This window comes from Saccopteryx bilineata, chromosome X (genome assembly GCF_036850765.1).
Source record: "Saccopteryx bilineata isolate mSacBil1 chromosome X, mSacBil1_pri_phased_curated, whole genome shotgun sequence".
Taxonomy (NCBI): Eukaryota; Metazoa; Chordata; class Mammalia; order Chiroptera; family Emballonuridae; genus Saccopteryx; species Saccopteryx bilineata.
The window spans coordinates 1,247,260-1,268,348 of NC_089502.1; the positions used below are offsets into that span (position 1 = coordinate 1,247,260).

The 21,089-nt window shown below is 40.8% G+C and overlaps 1 protein-coding gene across 2 annotated transcripts; it reads left to right on the top strand.

The window, feature by feature from the left end:
- The first annotated feature begins 2,456 nt into the window (after positions 1 to 2,456).
- SOX3 (SRY-box transcription factor 3) lies at positions 2,457 to 4,130 on the top strand. 2 transcript variants are annotated; one of them, XM_066249502.1, is made up of 3 exons: positions 2,682 to 2,748; positions 2,815 to 3,410; positions 3,492 to 4,130. In XM_066249502.1, the coding sequence occupies exons 1-3, from the start codon at positions 2,682 to 2,684 to the stop codon at positions 3,780 to 3,782; spliced, it is 954 nt and encodes a 317-aa protein (XP_066105599.1). In that variant the 3' UTR covers positions 3,783 to 4,130. The 2 variants fall into 2 exon arrangements, with proteins under 2 accessions (XP_066105598.1, XP_066105599.1); XM_066249501.1 differs by having other exon boundaries at positions 2,457 to 4,130.
- Positions 4,131 to 21,089: the final 16,959 nt, after the last annotated feature.

A 21,089-nucleotide genomic window follows, 5' to 3' on the forward strand; every position in this document is an offset into this window, starting at 1 on the left:
CCAGAGCCACCAGGCACAGAGACGGATTTAATCAGGCCTCAGAGGGAAGCTAGGAATGTGGGAATGGGTGTCAGTTCCTGGAAAAAGACTGCAGAAGGATGTAATGTGTAAATGAGCTCACCTAAGCCTTGGGCTGGATACAATCAAATGACAAACGGCTGGGGGGAGTTGACTAGTTCCTCAGATAATCTGCTGCGGGAAGGAATGCCTTGCCTCGGGAAATATGCAGCCCAGGAGCTGTCACCACAACAGGGTCCTAAAAATTGAAAAAAATCCTGACAAATGTCAGGCTACTGGACTCCAGGCAGTTCATCAGTTGGGTAGTTTCCTAAAACGCGCTTCACTTAGCAACAGCTTTGGAACCCAAGAGGGCATCTGGAAATGGAGGCTGGAGGGCAGGGTTACTGCACAGTGACTTCTCTTTGAGAAGGTGGGTTTGCCTAAGAATATTTATTTGACTATCCTCCAGTTTGGCAACAAATCAGGTGCAAGTGAGGACTGACAACCATTGTGTTTTCTGAGACATACCTTTCACTCCTTGTCGGCTTAAATGTGCATATCCATACACGTACTTTCTCTCTCTCTCTCTCTCTCTCTCTCTCTCTCTCTCTCTTTCACACACACACACAGACACCACACACACACACAACTCACACACAGAACCATGCCAGATAGTTTACATTAAAACCCTAAATCTTTACACATATTCATGTTTTCACAGCCTTTGGCGGTGGACATTTGCTTCATTGCCTTGGAACCTAAATTTAAGGGGCAAGTTTCGAAACCCAAACTTCCAAGAGAAATGCTGGGTGGGAGCTGGGGTTCTGATGCCAATGGTCTGTCAGCTCCTGAGGGGTATGGTCTGCAATTCATGCAGAAAGGGGGAAACTCCCATCCCTGACGGCAGGCAGGCAATCTAGGATTGCCTGGTCTTGCATTAGCGCTAAAAAACTAAAAGCTTGAGTTTTTGTTTTTGTTTCCCACTTTGGTTCCCCACCTTTCTCGAGGCTGGGTGGGAACGGGAAGCCCACACCATGCAGACACCTTTTTTCAGTCTCTGCCACTTTTGCCCAGCTAGATTTCTTTCCACTCGTGGCTTCGGGCTGTTCTGGGTGTTTCAAACGCTGTGCCAGTCGTTTGGGTTGGCGGAGGTGATTGTTGGGGTTCACTTTTCTTGCAGCTGGGGTTTCCGCTCCTATATTGTTTGGCAGACAACCCGACAAACACGTTAGAATCCCGCTCCAGGTCTCAACGTTCCGGTCAGGAAGGTTGTAAAACAAACAAACCAACAAAACCAAACCAAAACAAACAAAAAATAAAGATGAAATCCGTTAGCAGAGCTTGCTTCCCTGGGCGGCTGCGCGGCCAGAGCAGCACTCACTGGTCCTGGTAGGTGCGCGGCCAGTGGAGGGGGCCCCGTGGTCCGTTCCGAAAACCGCCTCGGCGCCTCTCCGGCCACCGTCTACCCTCTAAGAAACTTTTCTTTCTTAGAAACAAGTCTTTTCTAAGAAAGAAACAAGTCTTTCACTTGGAGAGACTCCGTGTTGCCATGAAAACGGATTTTCCAAGGGGCAGGACCCTCCCCCTCAGGGGCATCGGACTGGAAAAACCGAAATGGCCAGAGAGCAGAGACAAAAAGGGGCCGCCAAACGGGGACCTGGAGCGAGAAAGCGAGAAAGCCCAAGCCAGCACACCCCCTCCACCCCCATCCACACACACCCATGTCAATTTCTAGGCCCGTGGTCGCAATCACATCAACCATCACAGAGCCTCACAGTCTCCGTGCGCTCAGCCATCCCGAAGCCTGTCTCTCGTGCGCGGTTCCCTTATCCCTGCTCTGTCCACCTTGACAGGGGCCGATTCCAGGGAGGGTTGCTTGGAGCCGCAGCCCGGGCAACTCGATTGCACCCCGAGTTCCCAAGGCCGCCTGGATGCTGGCGATGTCCAGTGTCTGAGCGCTGGCATCAAAAAAGGTTGGAGGACATCCACGCACAGACAGCGGAAAGCTTTGCATGGTGGCCCGGGGGTCGGGCACGGGTCGGCCCTGACAGAGCTGCAATGTTGTTTTCTAAACCGCATGGCTCCCCTCTACTCACTTCCTCCAATCTATCCCAGGCGTCCTTTTCCCCTCTATCACCTCTTTGAGTTTCGTTCTTTCAAACTTTTTGAGATCTGAACTGGTGGTGGTCTCTGAGTGTCTCCCCTGGACTCCTCCTTCCTGAATAATTCATCACGTCACCCGGCCCAAGAGGGATGTGGAGGTGAACGAAAGGGCTCCCCGAACTTTTTTTTTTCGAGTGGGGATAAACGGGGGCTCCATGATGATTGGCCTGAGCTCATCACTGCAAACCTGTCAATCACGGGGGCTCCCGAAGGCAAGGGGCGGGAACAGCCCAACCCCAGGGGATCTGAGTAGATTTATAAGGGCTCCCTGCAAGTGCCCCGCCAGACTGTGAATGAGACCAGCTCGAGATAACGCATCAGGTGCAAGTGTTCTGCGAGTTCCTGGAGACGTGGCGAGGAGTTCTGCGCCAATCCTATCTTTCCCGCCCGACCCTCTGGCCCACCGGCCCCCAAAGGCCCCTCCGACGGCATCCCCAGGTATTTTCACCGTGGCCGCTCCCGCCACGGGAGCGCCTTCTCCTCCTGCCACTCTGGTGCACCTTCTTCCCCCTCCGGCCATGTACAGCCTGTTAGAGACCGAACTCAAGAACCCCGTGGGACCATCCACTCCAGGGGCAGGGACGGGCGGCCCCGGAGCCCCTGGCGGAACAAGCAAGAGTAGCGCGAACGCAGCCAGCGGTGCGAACGCAGTCGGCAGCAGCGGCAGTAGTGCGAGCGGCGGTGGCGGGAGTAGTGATCAAGACCGCGTGAAGCGGCCCATGAACGCCTTCATGGTGTGGTCCCGCGGACAGCGGCGCAAGATGGCCCTTGAGAACCCCAAGATGCACAACTCTGAGATCAGTAAGCGCTTGGGCGCCGACTGGAAACTGCTAACCGACGCTGAGAAGCGGCCGTTCATCGACGAAGCCAAGCGACTGCGCGCTGTGCACATGAAAGAGTACCCGGACTACAAGTACCGGCCGCGCCGCAAGACCAAGACGCTGCTGAAGAAAGACAAGTATTCTTTGCCTGGCGGCCTGCTGCCCCCAGGCGCGGCCGCGGCCGCCGCGGCTGCAGCAGCCAGCAGCCCAGTGGGCGTGGGCCAGCGCCTGGACACGTACACACATGTGAACGGCTGGGCCAACGGCGCGTACTCGATGGTGCAAGAGCAGCTGGGCTACGCGCAGCCCGCAACCATGAGCAGTCCGCCTCCGCCCGCGTTGCCTCAAATGCACCGCTACGACATGGCAGGCCTGCAGTACAGCCCCATGATGCCACCCGGCGCCCAGAGTTACATGAATGCGGCCGCCGCTGCCGCCGCCGCCTCGGGCTACGGGGGCATGGCGTCCTCAGCAGCCGCTGCTGCGGCTGCCGCCTACGGCCAGCAGCCCGCCACCGCTGCTGCCGCCGCCGCCGCCGCCGCCGCCGCCATGAGCCTGGGCCCTATGGGCACGGTGGTGAAGACGGAGCCAAGCTCACCGCCGCCTGCCATCACTTCGCACTCGCAGCGCGCGTGCCTTGGCGACCTGCGCGACATGATCAGCATGTACCTGCCACCCAGCGGGGACGTGACTGACGCCGCCTCGCCGCTGCCTGGCGGCCGCCTGCACACGGTACATCAGCACTACCAGGGCGCCGGGACTGCGGTCAACGGAACCGTGCCGCTGACCCACATCTGAAAGTCGACCTGCGATCACAGCCCTTGCGCCCCTATCCCACCCCTTACCCCCAAGTTGGGACGCCTTGTTGTTTAGCTTTGCTTATCTGAGTTTATTGACTTGTATGGATGAAGGGGAGGACATAAAGTTTTTCTGTAGCTGTCGAGTTTTGTACAAAGCAAAAAAAAAAAAATTCGGAGCAGCGGATATGAGACTTTTTAGAGTTTGACTGTCCCTCCCCTCCCCTTTTGTAGGTTGGAAATCGCTGTGATGTTTGCAAAGAAAAAGAAGCCCCTCCCCGTCCTCCTCCGAGGTTCCTGGGTTTTCCAGTTGCATTTGAAAATGTTGTCTCCTTAGTTTGTTGTTAGTGGTGGAGTGAGTGAAAGGAAAACTGTACTGAGGCGAGGCTGCCTGAAACCTGCAACGCTGCCTCCCCCAGTCGGCGCTTCTCTTTTCTCGGTGGGTTTTGGAGGCTGGATGCGCGAGTGGCGCGGCAGCTAAATCCAATTTATAGCCAGGTGTGCGTGTGTCTCCCTTCTCGCTGCCCCTGACCGCCAGACAGCTTGTCCAGTTCGCATTTAGTTTGTTGGCGTTGTGATTTCTGCCGTGATCAATATTTGATATTTCATTGGGCTAATTTTTGGAATTTTGCTTCGGTTGTGGGGAATGGACTATTGTGTTTTATGTTTTTTTTCAATGGTTTACTCGAGAGCTCAATAAATTTTATAACCATCATAATGGAGTCCTGATAATTTTGCGGGCCTAAAATATAGGTGCGCTTTAGGGAGGATATCATCACTCTGTATTACAACCGTGGTCCTATCCTGGGGTGCGGGAAGGCACTTGGAGGACAACGAGTCATCTGAAATGGTTTCTTTTTAATTGCTGGTAATTGAAAACATATCCAATATATCTAACTAAAACCCTGAGGAGCAAGTAGTTTTCCTGGAAGCAGCAGTCCAGCTGAAGCTAACCTCCGGCAGACATGCACTTGTTGCTAACGCTGAGAGACCAATGAAACCGGCCAAAAATTTGGCACCTTTACCTTTGTGCACTGGGGCGGGAAGACACTTGAGTTGAGTTGAAATATTTACAAAACCCGAAAACCCTTCTGAAATCTTAATTACCTTATTTTTAAAAAGGGTTACAGGGATCCCTAGCGAGTAATAAGTATATTACTTGCCAACCGTGGTGGCAAAAGCAGGAGAACCCTCATTCAATAATAGAAAGTTTGGTTTTTCAAAGTGCACCTTTGATGTTAAAAGATCACTAAAACATCTCGCATATCTTTTTTTTTACTTGTTTTCTAGAATAGGCTTCTTCTCATCCCAAGCATCGAGACTGCTTTTTACTCCTTCACCATAGATTTTTCCTAAACCATGTCCCTGTGTCCCCCGAAAAGCCCTTCGTGTCTCTCCAGCCACAGGGCCCCAATGTATCTATATGGAGGCTAGGAAGAAAACAAATAGAACCAGTGTTTTTTGTTGTTATTGTTTGTTTGATTTGATTTGTTTTTACCGACTTCTTAGCTGTTTGAGGTGATTTTCTTAATCCTTTAATCCTGTTACCTCACTACCCCAGTATAACTAAACTCAGACTTTCCAGTAAGGTCTGCCTGGTGCACCGTTTTTTATCCTTATCCACTCTTCACCACAGGTTTCTTTGCTTGAGGTCTCCTGAGATTCTAACAACAGGATCTCCCGTAAATTGGTTTGATTTCCACATTTTTAACCGGCTTCTTTGTGAGAGCCAGCTTTTCACTTGCAGGCCAGGGTTGGCTTGGGAAGGGGCAGGAGGGGCTGGGACTTTCAAAGACTTCATGAGTCTTGCTCACTTTTTACATATCACTAGGAATCCTGAAGACTATGCTCACCACACCTGTAAAAAGAGAGGTCGGTCTCCCAAGGACGGTAGCACTATTCCCACCCCAGAGACGCTGGCATCTTCTTCCCTCCCACCCATCACAGCCCACCCCACACTGTAGCAAAGGGTGGAAGGGTTCCCAGCAGTGAATTACAGACTCAGGCCCATTGCCCTCCACCTGGGGCTCCTTCTGGGCCTGTTCCATCACTGATGAGCTAGGACAAGGCCTCAGTTCCACCCCTCCTTTCCCATCCTAGGGCCACAGACTTGGGGCCCCTCTTGGCTGGTTCCCGCTGCGGTGCTTGGAACTAGCCAAACAGGCTGTCAGGTTGGTGAACTTCACTCTGGTCACCAGCACCATGCTCCAGTGTCCTGGGGGGGGGCAGGAAATGCTTTTGTCATACTTAACCCCCTATTCATACTTTTATAGTATTTGAGACTCAATACAGTACCTGTTCATTAGTTCCTCTGAGTTAAAACTGCCAGTAATTGTGGACCCAAGTTATGTCTGAAATGACTCTAAGAAAGGGAGGGTGAAAACAAGCAATTTTGCCCCACTGAGGGGGCGGTACCAACCGGGAAGAAACTTATACTGCTTCTTTGGAAGAGTCCATTGTGAGATTGCCTTCCTAGAAGTTCCAGGGTCACCCTTTCAGGAAGTCTCACATACTGCTCACTCCCTCTCTGAACAAACATGGCTTTGTGCTTTACTTCTTCTGACTTTTTTTTCAGTCTGATTTCTAAATTGCCTTTAAGGGAAAAGAGTTCATTGATCAGCACATTGGGAGGATTTAAATATTGATGAAAGGTAATTTTTTAAACTTCAGCAATAAGGAAGAAAAGTGAACAGAACTGGAGTGAAATTTCTATCCTCTAGGTCAGAATTTTCAAACTAAAGCACTACCCCCCAAAACACACTCTTATTTACACACCTCAACCAGGACAAATGCCCCTTAATCTGTGTTACAGATTGAGGCTCTTGTAAAATTTTATTTGAAATGGGTGTTCTATTGCTTAAATGCCAACAATAACAAAATCTCATCACACCCAAATACTCCTCCTGTTTGTCTTACATTTGCAGAAACGGTCCACAAAGGGACAATGCTCAAGGTTGCTTAGCTGGTTCTGTGGCAGCACAAGCCTGAAGGGCACTTTGTTGGGCTACAAGATGGAGAGAAATCAATGAAGTACTGTCCCAGCTGTCTCTCAATCTCACAATCCCACAGGTATTGAGAGAAAAGAGGCAATTCTTGACACAGAGACTTCATAGCAATGAAGTGATAAAGTGAAGTGAGGAGCACAGGGTTCTTGCAGAGTAGAATGAGAAATAGCACGTACCATTTATCTTTCCACTAACAGGAGCAGAGCTACCTTTTTGTGTCAATATTCTACATAGAGATTTTTCTTTAGCATTGTATCTACACAATTTCCTTCATTAATCCTTCTTCTAGAAATATATGGGGGGGGAGAGCACCCAAAATTCAGGCAAAGATTTTTAATCAAAGGTGTTCATAACAGATCTCTTTGTAATGGTAAAAGTTATACATAACCACATGTCTGACAAACAAGAGAAGATTATGCAAAATTTGTTTTCAAAAAGACTACTTTTGCAGATTAAAAATTGTGTAGGGGGAGATTTTAATGACACAGGGAAATGCTTAAACCATGAAGTAAAAAGAGCAAAATACACAAAAGTATATTTGGTACATATGACCTATTTAAAAATAAGAATATGTGGCTGGAAAAATATGCAAAAATGCAGAGTAGTGTTATAAACACTTGTTAGTCTTTCTGATATAGTCTTGTACTTTTCAATTTTCTCTGATAAGATTATATTACTGTTATCACTGGAAAAAGTAGGTATTAAAATATATTCCCTTCCAGTCAAAAAGGTAGAAAAATGTGTCTGCTCATGAAAGAAGAAAGTTTCAGTTTTCCCTTCATTTTTTTGGTCTAGGGAGAGGGAAGAAAATGCCAGGAGCAGTAATTCTCTAGCTTTCCTCAGGTTGAAGCCTACAGTGAACAAAGTACGACAAACACACCAGAGCAACTTCACCCCCTCCACACCTCCCCTCCCAGCCAAGTGTCCTCCTCAGTAAGCAAGAGCAGGAGCAGATTAGTGAAGGCTCTGTCATTTTTCAGACTTACTCAATAGAGAAAAGACCTCTTTGGGAGCCAAGCTCAACAGTGGGAAGCAGGGACCACTGAGGTCCCAGAAGGCACATAAACCCAGGAGCTTGAGTAACCCTCACTGCCCTCTTGGGATGGGGAAGGGAGAGCAGGCCCAGGGGTTGGGTCCCAGGACAAGAGGAGGAAGGGCTAAGTGAGCACACACCAGCTGAATGTAACATAATATGCTGTGACCATCCTCCCCATGGCCTCCATCCTAAGCCACACCACTGTCATTTCTGCTGGACCACTGTCATGGCTCCCTACCTGTTCTTGCTGCTTCCATTCTGCTCCCCATCAATCCATTCTTTCTACAGCATTCCCTCTTCTTTGCAAACATAAAACCTATCATTGTTACTTCCTTTCTTTTAACCTTTTACTGGCTTCCTTTGATTGCTCTTAGGAAAAACTACCAACTCCTCCAAAGCTTTGCCTGACTCGGCTCCTGCCCACCTCTCTCAGCTCAACTCCCTGCACTTCTACTCCTCCTTACTTCAATCCCAGCCAGGATTTCTTTGAGAAATGTTTGTTACATAAGCCATGACTCTTGATGGTTTCATATCTAAGTACAATTTGAAGTTCAATAATTGTGACAAATAACGTTATTTTGCACAATACATGCTTTATTTTGCATCTGTGGAATGTCTCCAAATCCACACATCAAGCACATATTTCCTGACAATTCATAAAATCTAAAAAACAATAATTTCTTTCCTGCTCTAAGTTTTTTAAAATTATTGTTCACTTTTCCTGGAATGTTCTTTCCCAAGCTCTTCCCTCAAATACTCCAGTGTCCTCTTGAAGATTTCAGTTCAAGCTTCACTTCAGGGAAGTCTTCCACGATGCCTACCTCTCATAGCAATGGGCATCTCTTCAAAAACACTTAAGCCAGTGGTCATTTTGTGTTTGTTGTGTGATTCTGCCCATTGTCAGTCTTTCTTCTAGTCTATAAGTTCCCAAGTGACAAAGTCTATGTTTAGTTTGTGCACCAATTCCTGGCACAATGTCTGTTCCATATTAGGGTTTCAAAAATATATATGTGGACTGTTTACTATCTGTTTAAGGAACAAGAACTCTGGTGTTTGAAGCTAACAGAATCAGTGCAAGCCCATGGAAATCAGGACTGAATCCACAATCTTGGCTCCATCTCTTACCAGCTGTAAACTCTTACCAGATGTAAATATCACTTACTCTGAACCTCAATTTCTTCAAATGTCAAATAAGAAAACAATGTCTCTAGTTGTGAGAACTCAAATTAAAAAACAGGACAACTACAATGTTTCAAAGTTGAGCATAGCTTCTAGCATGGCACACAGCCATTATGCAGTATGTATAGTGGTGATGATCATCTTATTAGCAACTTCTGCTGACTTTTGAGGGAGGAGTTAGCAGGCTCTGGTCAGATTCTGTACTTCCCACCATCACAAGCAACATTTCCTATTGCTGAAGCCAGTTCCTGCTAGAGAAAGAAGGCAAAATAAGGAACCATAATTACAAATTAACAAATCATATGACACCAAAAGCTTAAACAAACAAACAAAGAAACAAAAATAGATAAATTAGGCTTTGCCAAAATTAAACTTTTTTGCTTCAAAGGACGTATCATCAAGAAAGTGAAGATACAACACATGGAACAGGGAAAAATATGCACAAATCATATATCTTATATAAGGCTCATATATAAAGATTTAAAATTCAATAATAATAATAATATTACCAACAACAACATACCTAATTAAAAATGGACAATGGACTTCAATAAGACTTTTTTCCAAAGAGAATATACAAATGGCCAAAAAGCACATGAAAATATGCTGGACATCACTAGACATTGAAAAAATTGCAAATCAAAAGCACTATGAAATACCACTTTACTACAACTACAATGGCCATAGTAATATTTTTTTCTTGGTACTATACAAAACATTTATTGAGAAAAGAAACTAATAAAAAAGAATAATTTCTAGCAAAGTAACCACACTTCCTACAACCTGTAGCAACAAGTAATGAAACCCTGCTGTCAGAAAATGTTATATTTTGATTTCTTTCCACCTCTTCCTTGATAATTTCATAATTATGAAGAACACAAAAAGCATTTGTTTTATGTAGCCACAACTTCTCCTTGGAAGGATGCAACTTTTACAACCAAACATTATTTCTTTAACAGTGAAGGAAATAAAAGGGCATTTGAAGTCCTGTTAGCGAGTTGTCATTAACTTCAGTTTGCTTTATGTACAGGATACTTAGCTGGGCATGCTATTAATACTTATGTCAATTAATATGAAGATTATTATAACTGTAGAATACAAGTGGTAACTGAAATGCAGCAAAGGACAAATTATTCTTTGGGCTATATTTTGCTATTGGTTTACTTTAACTATACAATATCCTCTTTTTCTCAGTTAATGATAGAATACAACAATGGAAAAGTTATTCAAATACTTACCATATGACTAGCAAAATTTGCAGGATGTCTCTTTTGAATTCCACCAATTTTCTCTTATGATATTAATACATAATATCTGGTCCAATATCTCTACTCATCAGCTTTCCTTTTAAGGAAAAAAATTCTTTTCACATACAAGTGTCTCTTTTTTTTTCTTTTTTGTGACAAAGACAAAGAGGGGGGGGACAGATAGGGACAAACAGCCAGGAAGGGAGAGAGATGAGAAGCATCAATTCTTCGTTGCGCCTCCTTAGTCTCTTTAATTGTTCATTGATCGCTTTCTCATATGTGCCTTGGTGGGGAGGGGGCTGCAGCAGAGCGAGTGACCCCTGCTGAAGCCAGTAGCCTTGGGCTCATGCTAGCAACCTTGGGCTTCAAACCAGTGACCTTTGGGCTCAAGTCGGTAACCATGAGATCATGTCTATTACACCACGCTCAAGCCAGCAACCCCACACTAAAGCTGTATGAGCCTGCGCTCAAGCCGGCAACCTCAGGGTTTCAAACCTGTGCCGTCTGCATCAGAGCCCTATGCTCTATCCACTGCGTTACCATCTGGTCAGGCAAGTTTTTTTTTAATTGAATTTTATTGGGGTTACACTAGTTAACATAATATGGGGTTCAAGTGCCAACTTCTACAACACATCTGTGTGTTCACTCCCCCAAGTCAAGTCTTTGTCCATCACCATTTATCACTGTACACTCCTCCTCCACGTCTTCTCTACCCCACCACCCCAGCAAACACCACACTATTGTTTGCGTCTGTAAGATTTTTGTTTTGTTTTGTTTTGTTTTGCTTTTATCCTTTTTAACTTTATCCCTCCAACTCTCTCATTCAACACCTGGGCCCAACAGCTGTCAATCTACTTTCTATGTATAAGTATATTTTTATTTTGCATGTTGGTTCATTTTGTTCATAGGATCCCATATATGAGTGAAGTCATGTGGTATTTGTCTTTCTCTGACTGGCTTGTTTCACTTAGCATAATGATCTCTATGTCCATCAATTCTGTCACAAAAGGTCAGATTTCCTTACTTTTTATGGCTATGTAGTATTCCATTGTGTAACTGTACTGCAGCTTTTGTACCTACTCATCTACTGATGGACTGTTGGGCTACTTTCAGATCTTGATTCTTGCAAATAACAGAACAATGAACATAGGGGTACATATATTCTTTCAAATTAGTGTTTCAGAATTCTTAGAATATATTCCCAGAAGTAAAATCATTGGGTCAAAGGCAGTTCCTTTTTAAGTTTTGAGATAATTCCATACTGCTTTCCACAATGGCTGTATCAATATGCATTCCCAACAAAAGTACTAAGAGCTTCCCTTTCTCCATACCTTTGCCATCACTTGCTCTTTGTTGATTTATTGATAATGACCATTCTGACAGTTGTGAGGTAATATCTCATTGTGGTTTTAATTTGTATTTCTCTGATGATTAACAACATTGAATATCTTTTCATATGTCTATTATTCACCTGTATGTCCTCTTCAGAAAGTGGTTATTTGGCCCTGGCTGGTTAGCTCAGTGATAGAGTGTTGGTCTGGCATGTGGATGTTGCAGGTTTGATTCCTGGTCAGGGCACATGGAAGAAACCACCATACGCTTCTCCACCCTTCTTTGTTCTCTTATGCTCTCTCTTCCTTTCCTGCAACCATTGCTTGGTTGGAGCAAGTTGGCCCCAGGTGCTGAGGATGGCTCCATGGTCTCACTTCAGGCACTGAAATGACTTGATTGCCGAGCAACAGAGAACAGCCACAGATGAGCAGAGCATCCCCAGGTAAGGGGCTTGTCAGGTGGATCCCGGTTGGGGTGCATGCGGGAGTTTGTTTCTCTGGTGCTCCACTTCTCACTTATGTAAAAAATAAAGAGAAGTGGTTATTCAGTTCCTTTGTGCATTTTTAGATAGTTTTATTGGTGTTGAGATTTGAATGTTCTTTATAAATTGTTGATATTAATTCCTTATCAGATGTTTTGATGGGTATGTTCTCTCATTCAGTGGGTTGTCTTTTTATTTTATTGAGTGTTTCCTTAGCTGTTTAAAAACTTTTTAATTTAATGCAGTCCCACTTGTTTATATTTTATCTTATTTCCTTTATCTGAGGAGATAGATCTGAAAAAATATTACTATGAGATATGTTTGAGATTTTACTGCCTATGTTTTCTTCTAGGATTTAAAAAAAATTTTTTGCCTAATATTTAAACCTTTAATCAATTTTGAGTTTATTCCTGTATATGGCATAATAAGGTGGTTTAGTTTTATTTTATATCATTGTATGTTCTTGCCTCCTTTGTCAAATATAAGTTGATCATATACCTATAGATTATTTCTGGACTCTATATTCTGTTTTAGTGATGTATGTGTCATTTTTTTATGCCAGTTTCATCTTGTTTTGATTACAGTGGTTTTGTAGTATAGTTTGATATCAGATAGTATGATTCCTCCAATTTTGTTCTTTTTTCTCAAGATTACTATTTGGGGTCTTTTGTGATTCCATATACATTTTTAGAATATTTATTCTAGTTTTGTGAAATAAGTCACTGGTATATTGATAGAAATTGCATTGAACCTATAGATTGCTTTGAGTTATATGGACATTTTAATGACGGTAATGGTGTTAATTCTTCCAATACATGAACATGGTTTATGGTTCCACTTGTTTGTGTCTTCTTCAGTTTCTTTAGTGTCTTATAATTTTCTAACTACAGATATTTTACATTCCTGGTTAAATTTATCCTTAGGTATTTTATTCTTTTTGAAACAATTATATACTGTTCACAAATATTAATAAATATTTTATTGCTTCATATTCATTTTAAAATATACTCTAATATTTGTGAGCAATATAAATAGTATTGTTTTTTGTTACCTTTTATAAAAACTCATTATTGGTGTATAAAAACATAAGTGATTCTTACATATTTATTTTATATCTTGCTACTCTACTGAATTTATTTATCAGTTATAGTAGTTTTTTGGTGGATTTTTTTTGTGACAGAGACAGAGAGAGGTACAGTTAGGGACAGACAGGCAGGAAAGGAGAGAGATGAGAAACATCAATTCTTCATTGCAGCTCCATAGTTGTTCACTGATTCCTTTCTCTATGTGCCTTGACCCAGGGGCTATAACAGAGTGAGTGACCCCTTGCTCAAGCCAGTGACATTAGGCTCAAGTCAGTGACCTTGGGCTTCAAGCCAGTGACCTTTGGACTCAAGCTGGGGTCAGCACTTGCACAACAGCTTGCACATTTTGGTCCAAGTATAGCCAGCATGAGGGTCAATCTCATGCACAATGGGTCAATGGCAATCAAGACTCAATTACAATAGTAGCACCCACAAGATTTACAGAAAGGACATTCCTAGTGCACCTAGCTCAGGTAATCAAGGAGACTCTACCAATAGCCCCAACAGAATACCTCCTGTATAAGGTCACTCCATGAAGATTGGGAATAAGAGCAGATATATATATATATAATACATAGAAAGAAACACAAAAAGGTAGCCAAAATTGGAAGAAAAAGAAATCCAAGTGACAGAACAGGAGAAATCTCCAGAAAAAAATACCTAAATGAAATTGAGATAAGCAATTTCTCAGATATAAAGCACAAAGTAATAATTTTTACTCAAAGAACAAAGTGAGAAATTTGACAAAGAGAAAGCAAGCATAAAAAAGGAAATAAAGCCAGTCAGAATTGGAGAATACAATAGATGACATCAAGAATACACTGGAAAAAATAGTAAGTAGGTTGTATGAAACACATTATTAAATCAGTGATTTGGAAGACAAGGTAGGAAAAAAGTAAAAACTAATAAGTGCAGAAAAAAAAGAGTTAAAAAAGAATGAGGACAGTTTAAAGAACATTTGGAACATCTGTAATATAAGGAAGATGGATATGAGAATGAGCAAGTGATAGAGAATCTACTTAAAGAACTAATGACTAAAAAGTTCCTTAATACATTGAAGGAAAAAGACACACATGTGCAGGAAGCACAAAGTCTCCAAAATAAGATGAACACAAAGCAATCCACAAGAAAACAAAACAAAACAAAAAAAACCAACAAAATTTAAAGAGAAAGACAGAATATTAAAATCAGCAAGAGAAAACCAATTAGTTACAAACAAGGGAGACCGGTACTGGTCCGTGAGCCATTTGGTACCAATCCACAGAGAAAGAATAAATAACTTACATTATTTCTGCTTTATTTATATTTAAGTCTGAACGATGTTTTATTTTTAAAAAATGACCAGATTCCCTCTGTTATATCCGTCTAAGACTCACACTTGATGCTTGTCTCGGTTAGGTGATACATTTATCTGTCTCACCCTAAAAGCCAGTCTGTGAAAATATTTTCTGACATTAAACCGGTCCGTGGCCCCAAAAAAGTTAGGGACCACTGGTGTAAAGTATTCAAAGGGATGGAAAGGAAAGACTAAAGCAAAACTAGTTTACCCGACAAAGCTATTATTTAAATTTGAAGTAGAAATAAAGACCTTCCCAGACAAGAAAAAGCTAAAGGAGTTTGTTACCACCAAACCAGTATTATGATAAATGATGCAGAGCCTGCTTTACAATGATGAAGAAGGATGTTGAACATTTTTTATATGCCTATGGCCACCTGTATGTCTTCTTTGAGAAGTGTTTATTCAGTTCTTTTGCCCTTTTTTTTGATTGGATTGTTTGCCATCCTGGTGTTGAGTTTTACAAGTTCTTTATAAATTTTGGTTATTAACCCCTTGTCAGAGGTATTGTTGAATATGTTCTCCCATTATGTGGTTTGTCTTTTGATTTTGTTCATAATGTTGTTAGCTCTGCAAAAGTTTTTTAGTTTGATATAATCCCATTTGTTCATTCTGTCCTTTATTTCACTTGCTCGTGGAGATAAATCAGCAAATATATTGCTGCAAGAGATGTTAGAGAGCTTACTGCCTATGTTTTCTTCCATGATGATCATGGTTTCATGATTTATATTTAAGTCTTTTATCCATTTTGAGTTTATTTTTGTGAATGGTATAATGTTCAACACCACTAATCATTAGAGAAATGCAAATTAAAACCACAATAAGATACCACCCCACACCTGTCAGAATGGTGCTCATTAACAAAATAAAACATACAAATGCTAACTAGGTTGTGGAGAAGAGGGAACCTTCCTGTACTGCTGGTGGGAATGCAGACTGGTGCAGCCACTGTGGAAAACAGTATGGAGTTTCCTCAAAAAATTAAAAATGGAACTGCCTTTGACTCAGCTATCTAGCTTTTAGGAATATATCTTAAGAATACTGTATCACTGACTCAAAAGAAGACATGCACCCCCATGTTCATTTCAGCATTGTTCACAATAGCCAAGATCTGGAAACAGCCCAAGCGTCCATCAGTGGATGAGTGGATTAAAAAGCTGTGGTGCATATACACAATGGAATATTATGTGGCCATGAAAAAGAAGGAACTCTTACCTTTTGTGACAGCATGGATGGACCTGGAGACTACTATGCTAAGTGAAATAAGCCAGGAAGAGAAAGAAATATATCATATGACTTCACTCATATGAAGAATCTACTGAACAATGTTAACTGAGGAACACAATAGAGGCAGAGGCAGGGTCAAAGGGACAAGAGGGAAAGCAGTCAGAGGGAAAGGGGATGAGAGGATGGGATTGGAGATGGGAAAAGGATTAGTGAAATTATACAGTGTGTCTGTAAAGTCATGGTGCACTTTTGACTGGTCACAGGAAAGCAACAAAAGACGATAGAAATGTGAAATCTGCACCAAATAAAAGGAAAACCCTCCTGGTTTCTGTAGGATGATGTGGCAGCATGTGCACATGTGCAGATGATTATGTAACACTGTGTATACAGCAGAGCAGCCTACGGCCGTGCCAATCAAGATGTGGACGGTGCAGAGGAAAGTTCAGTGTGTTCTGTGGCTCGCTAAATTTGAATCCATGACCAAAGTGCAATGTGAATATCAGTGTGTTAATAATAAAGTGCCACCACATAGGAATAACATTACTCAGTGGGATAAGCAGTTGAAGAAAACTGACAGTTTGGTGGAGAAACCCTGTTCTGGTAGGCCATCAGTCAGTGATGAGTCTGTAGAGGCTGTATGGGATAACTACCAAAGGATCCCTAAAAAATCTGTGTGTGAGTCCACATCAAACTGCACTGAACAGGTATGAAACTGGGAGAGTTTTCCTTTTATTTGGTGCAGTTTTCACATTTCTATCATCTTTTGTTGCTTTCCTGTGAGTGGTCAAAAGTGCATCATGAATTTACAGACACACTATATATACATAACACAGAAATATAGAGAGCAAGACAGCAAATCTTGGAGGGAAGAGAGAAAGGCATTGAGAGGAGGGGGCAAAGGGGGAACACGGGGATGGGGAGGAGGGACATATATTCGGTGGGACACTTGATTTATGTAAACACAATAAATAAAATCAATAAAAATTAAAATATAGAACACGAAAAAAATAGAAAACTAAAGGTGATTTTATTTAAAAATCAATATACTAAATACATAAATAGAAAATAATAAATATGCCTTTCAAAGTTAAAATAACTGAAGGAGTAGGAGGAGAAGGAGTGAATAATTAGAAGAAAAAAACAAGGAGGAGAAGAAAAAGAAAACAGGAAATAGTTAAAAGAATAAAATGGCAATAACTATGTACCTCTCAATAATCACTTTAAATTTATATGACAATGCTATAATTAAAAGACATACAAGACATTTTATCACACAAAGTTAGATTATACATTCTTCTTCAATGTGCATGGAACATTTTGAGGGATAGAACAGATTTTAGGCCACAAAACTAACATCAACAAATTCTGGAAGATTAAAATTATACCAAACATATTTTCTGACCATAAGGCTTTGAAATTACACTTAAATGACAAAATGGAAGTAAGGAAATGCACAAAAATGTGAAAATTAAACAACATACTCTAAAATATGGCTGGGTCGCTGAAGAAATAAAAACAGATTAAAAGATAAATACAGACAAATGAAATTGACAACACAACATATTAAAATTTCTGCAATGCAACAAAAGTAGTAATAAGAAGGAAATTTATATCATTAAAGGAATAACAGAGATCCCAAATAAACAACCTAACATCACATTGTAAGAAAGTAAAAAAAGGAGGACAAAGTCAACGCACACTCAGTAGAAAAGTGGAAATAGTAAAAAGTAAAGCAGAACTAAATGAAATAGAGAACAAAAAACTATAAAAATATTAATACAGCAAATAGCTGGTTTTTTGAAAAGATCAATAAAATTGACAAACCACTGACTAGAAAAAAAGAGGAAGGACTCATATAAACAAAATCCAAAATGAAAAAGGAGAAATTACCATAGACATCATAGATATACAAAAAAATCATAGTAAAAAACTATGGCAGACTTTGTGCCACCAAATTCAACAACCTAAGGGAAATGGATAAATTTCTAGAACTATACAGTCATCCTAGACTGAATCATGAAATAGTGAAAAACCTAAAGAAAGTTATAAGCAGTGAGGAAATAGAAATAGCTATCAAAAATGTCCCATAAACATAAGTCCAGAACCAGAAAGCTAAACTGGTAAATTCTACCAAACATTCAAAGAAGATTTGTTACCTATTCTTCTCAAAGTCTTCCAAAAAATGAAGAAGAAACAATACTTCCTAACACATTTTATGAGGACAACATAACCCTCATACCAAAACCTGGCAAGGACAACACAAAAAAAGAAAACTACAGACCCATATCTCTAATGAATACAGACGCTAAACAAAATACTAGCAAATAAAATGCAACAACACATTTAAAAAATAATACATCACGGTCAAGTGGAATTCATTTCAGCAGCACAAGAATGGTTCAACATACAAAAAATGATCAATGCAATACACCACATCAACAAAACAAAGAACGAAAATTACATGATCCTATTAACAGATGCAGAAGAGGCATTTGATAAGATACAACTTTCCTTTGTATTTAAAACACTCAATAAAATTAATTGGATTAGAAGGAAAAGACCTTAACATAATAAAGGCCATATATGTCAAATTGTCAGCTAATACCATAGTAAATGGTGAAGAAATGAAGGCTTTTTTTCTGAAATCAAGAACAAGACAAGGCTGCCCACTATTTTCACTCTTATTCAACATAGTCTTAGCCAGTGTGATCAGGCAAGAGAAAGAAATAAAAGGCATCTATATTGAGAAAGAAGTATATGTGTCACTTTTTGCAGATAACATGATCTTGTACATAAAACACCCCAAAGACTCCACTGAAAAACCATTAGAAACAATAAACCAATATAGACACAGGATTCAAAATTAATGTAGAAATATCTACAACTTTTCTTTATACCAACAATGAAACATCAGAAAATAAATTGAAAAACAATGTCTTTTATAATTGGAACAACTAAAATAGAATACCTAGGAATAATCTTAACAAAAGCTGTGAAGGACCTATATACTGAAAACTATAAAGCATTATTGAAAAAAATACAATAAAATGAAAAAATAATTTATGTTCTTGAATTGAAAGAACCAACATAGTTAAAATGGCTGTATTATCCAAAGCAATATACAAATTTAATGTAATCTCCAGCAAAATCCCAATATCATTTTTTGAAGAATGGAACAAAAAGCATCAGGTTTGGATGAAACCATAAGCAGACCCATATAGCTACAACTATTTTGGGAAAGAATAACAAACTTGGAGATACCATGTTACCTGTTATCAAAATGTATTATGAAGTTATAGTAATCAAAACAGCATGATACTGGCACAGAAACAGAAATATAGATCAATGGAACTTTATTCTTAAAGTACAACAATAATTTCTTGCTTAGATGGTCAATAAATATATGACAAAGGAGGCAAAATATGTAATGGGATAAAGAGTCTATTTAATAAATGGTGCTAGGAAAATAGGACAGAAATATGCAAACAATAAAACTAGGTCAATTTCTTACATCCTATTTAAGAATAAACTTAAAATGAACCAAAGTCTTCAATGTAAGAGTCAAAACCATAAAATTCTATAAGAAAACACAGGAAGTATACTCTCTGACATTGTTTATTTTTTTTTTTTTTTCATTTTTCTGAAGCTGGAAACAGGGAGAGACAGTCAGACAGACTCCCGCATGCGCCCGACCGGGATCCACCCGGCACGCCCACCAGGGGCGACGCTCTGCCCACCAGGGGGCGATGCTCTGCCCATCCTGGGCGTCGCCATGTTGCGACCAGAGCCACTCTAGCGCCTGGGGCAGAGGCCACAGAGCCATCCCCAGCGCCCGGGCCATCTTTGCTCCAATGGAGCCTTGGCTGCGGGAGGGGAAGAGAGAGACAGAGAGGAAAGCACGGCGGAGGGGTGGAGAAGCAAATGGGCGCTTCTCCTGTGTGCCCTGGCCGGGAATCGAACCCGGGTCCTCCGCACGCTAGGCCGACGCTCTACCGCTGAGCCAACCAGCCAGGGCTCTCTGACATTGTTTTTAGCAATACTTATTTTCTGATATATCTCCTCAGGAAAGGACAACAAAAATAAATACATAAACAAATGAGGTTACATGAAACTAAAATATTTTTAAATGGCAAAAATAAACATACAAAAACAGCTAAATAAAAAGGCAACCCACTGAATAGGAAAGCATATTCACCAATGATATATCTGTTAAGTGGTTAATGTCCAAAACTTTTAATGAACTCATATAACTCAACACAAAAATAACAAGCAATTCAATTTTAAAAATGGGCAGAAGACCTGAATATACATTTTTCCAAAATGAACATACAGATAGCCAATAGACACATGAAAAGATGCTCAATAGCACCAATCATTAGAGAAATGAATATTACAACCACAATGATATATCACCTCACACTTTGCAGGGTGGCTATCATCAACAAACAAGTGTTGATGAAGATGTGGAGAAAAGGGAACCCTTGTGCATTGTTGGTAGGATTTCAGATTGGTGCATTCACTATGAGAAATGTTATGAAGATTGCAAAAAAATTCAAAATAAAAGTATCCTATGACTTAACGTTTCTACTTCTGGGTATATAGTAAAAAAAATCCACAACAGTAATTAAAAATATGTATATATTTAGCTCTGTATTTATTGTAGTGTTATGTAAAATAGTTAAACTATGGAATCAAATCAAGTGTCCATCAACAGATGACTAGATAAAGAGGTGGTTTCTATATACAATGGAATATTACTCAGCCATATAAAGAATGCATTCTTCCCATTTGCAGCAACATGGATGAACCTAGAAAGTATTAAACTAAATGAAATAAATAAGACAGAGAAAGTCAAATAGCATATCATTTCACTTATATGTGCAACCTAAGAAACAAACTAAATGAACAATAACAACAACAAAAACCCCAGAAACAGACTCATAGATATAGAGAAAATACTGAGGTTTGGCAGATGAGAGGGTGTTTTGGGAATGGGTGAAAAAAATGAAGAAATTAAAAATTACAAGTTAGTAGTTACAAAATAATCATGGGTTATGAAGTTCAGCATAGGGAATATAGCTAATATTGTAATTAATATAGTCAATAATATTATATAGTGCCAGGTGGGCACTAGATTTATTAAGGGGATCACATGTAAGTTATATAAATGTCTCACTACATCGCTTCTCGACCTTTTGGCTAAGATCAAGTGTAGTATAAATGTCTCACTACTGTTCTGTACACCTGAACCTAATATAATATTACATGTCAATGGTAATTAAAAATAAAAATTGAATTAAATATAGTCTATTTAAGGTCATCAAATCTGTTAGATTACACGTACTTCTATCAAAGAGGTAATTATGACTTCTAACCTAAT

What these genes read in the sequence shown, in the direction of transcription:
- SOX3 (XM_066249501.1), top strand. Translation starts at nt 2,457, where the DNA reads ATGAGACCAGCTCGAGATAACGCATCAGGTGCAAGTGTTCTGCGAGTT.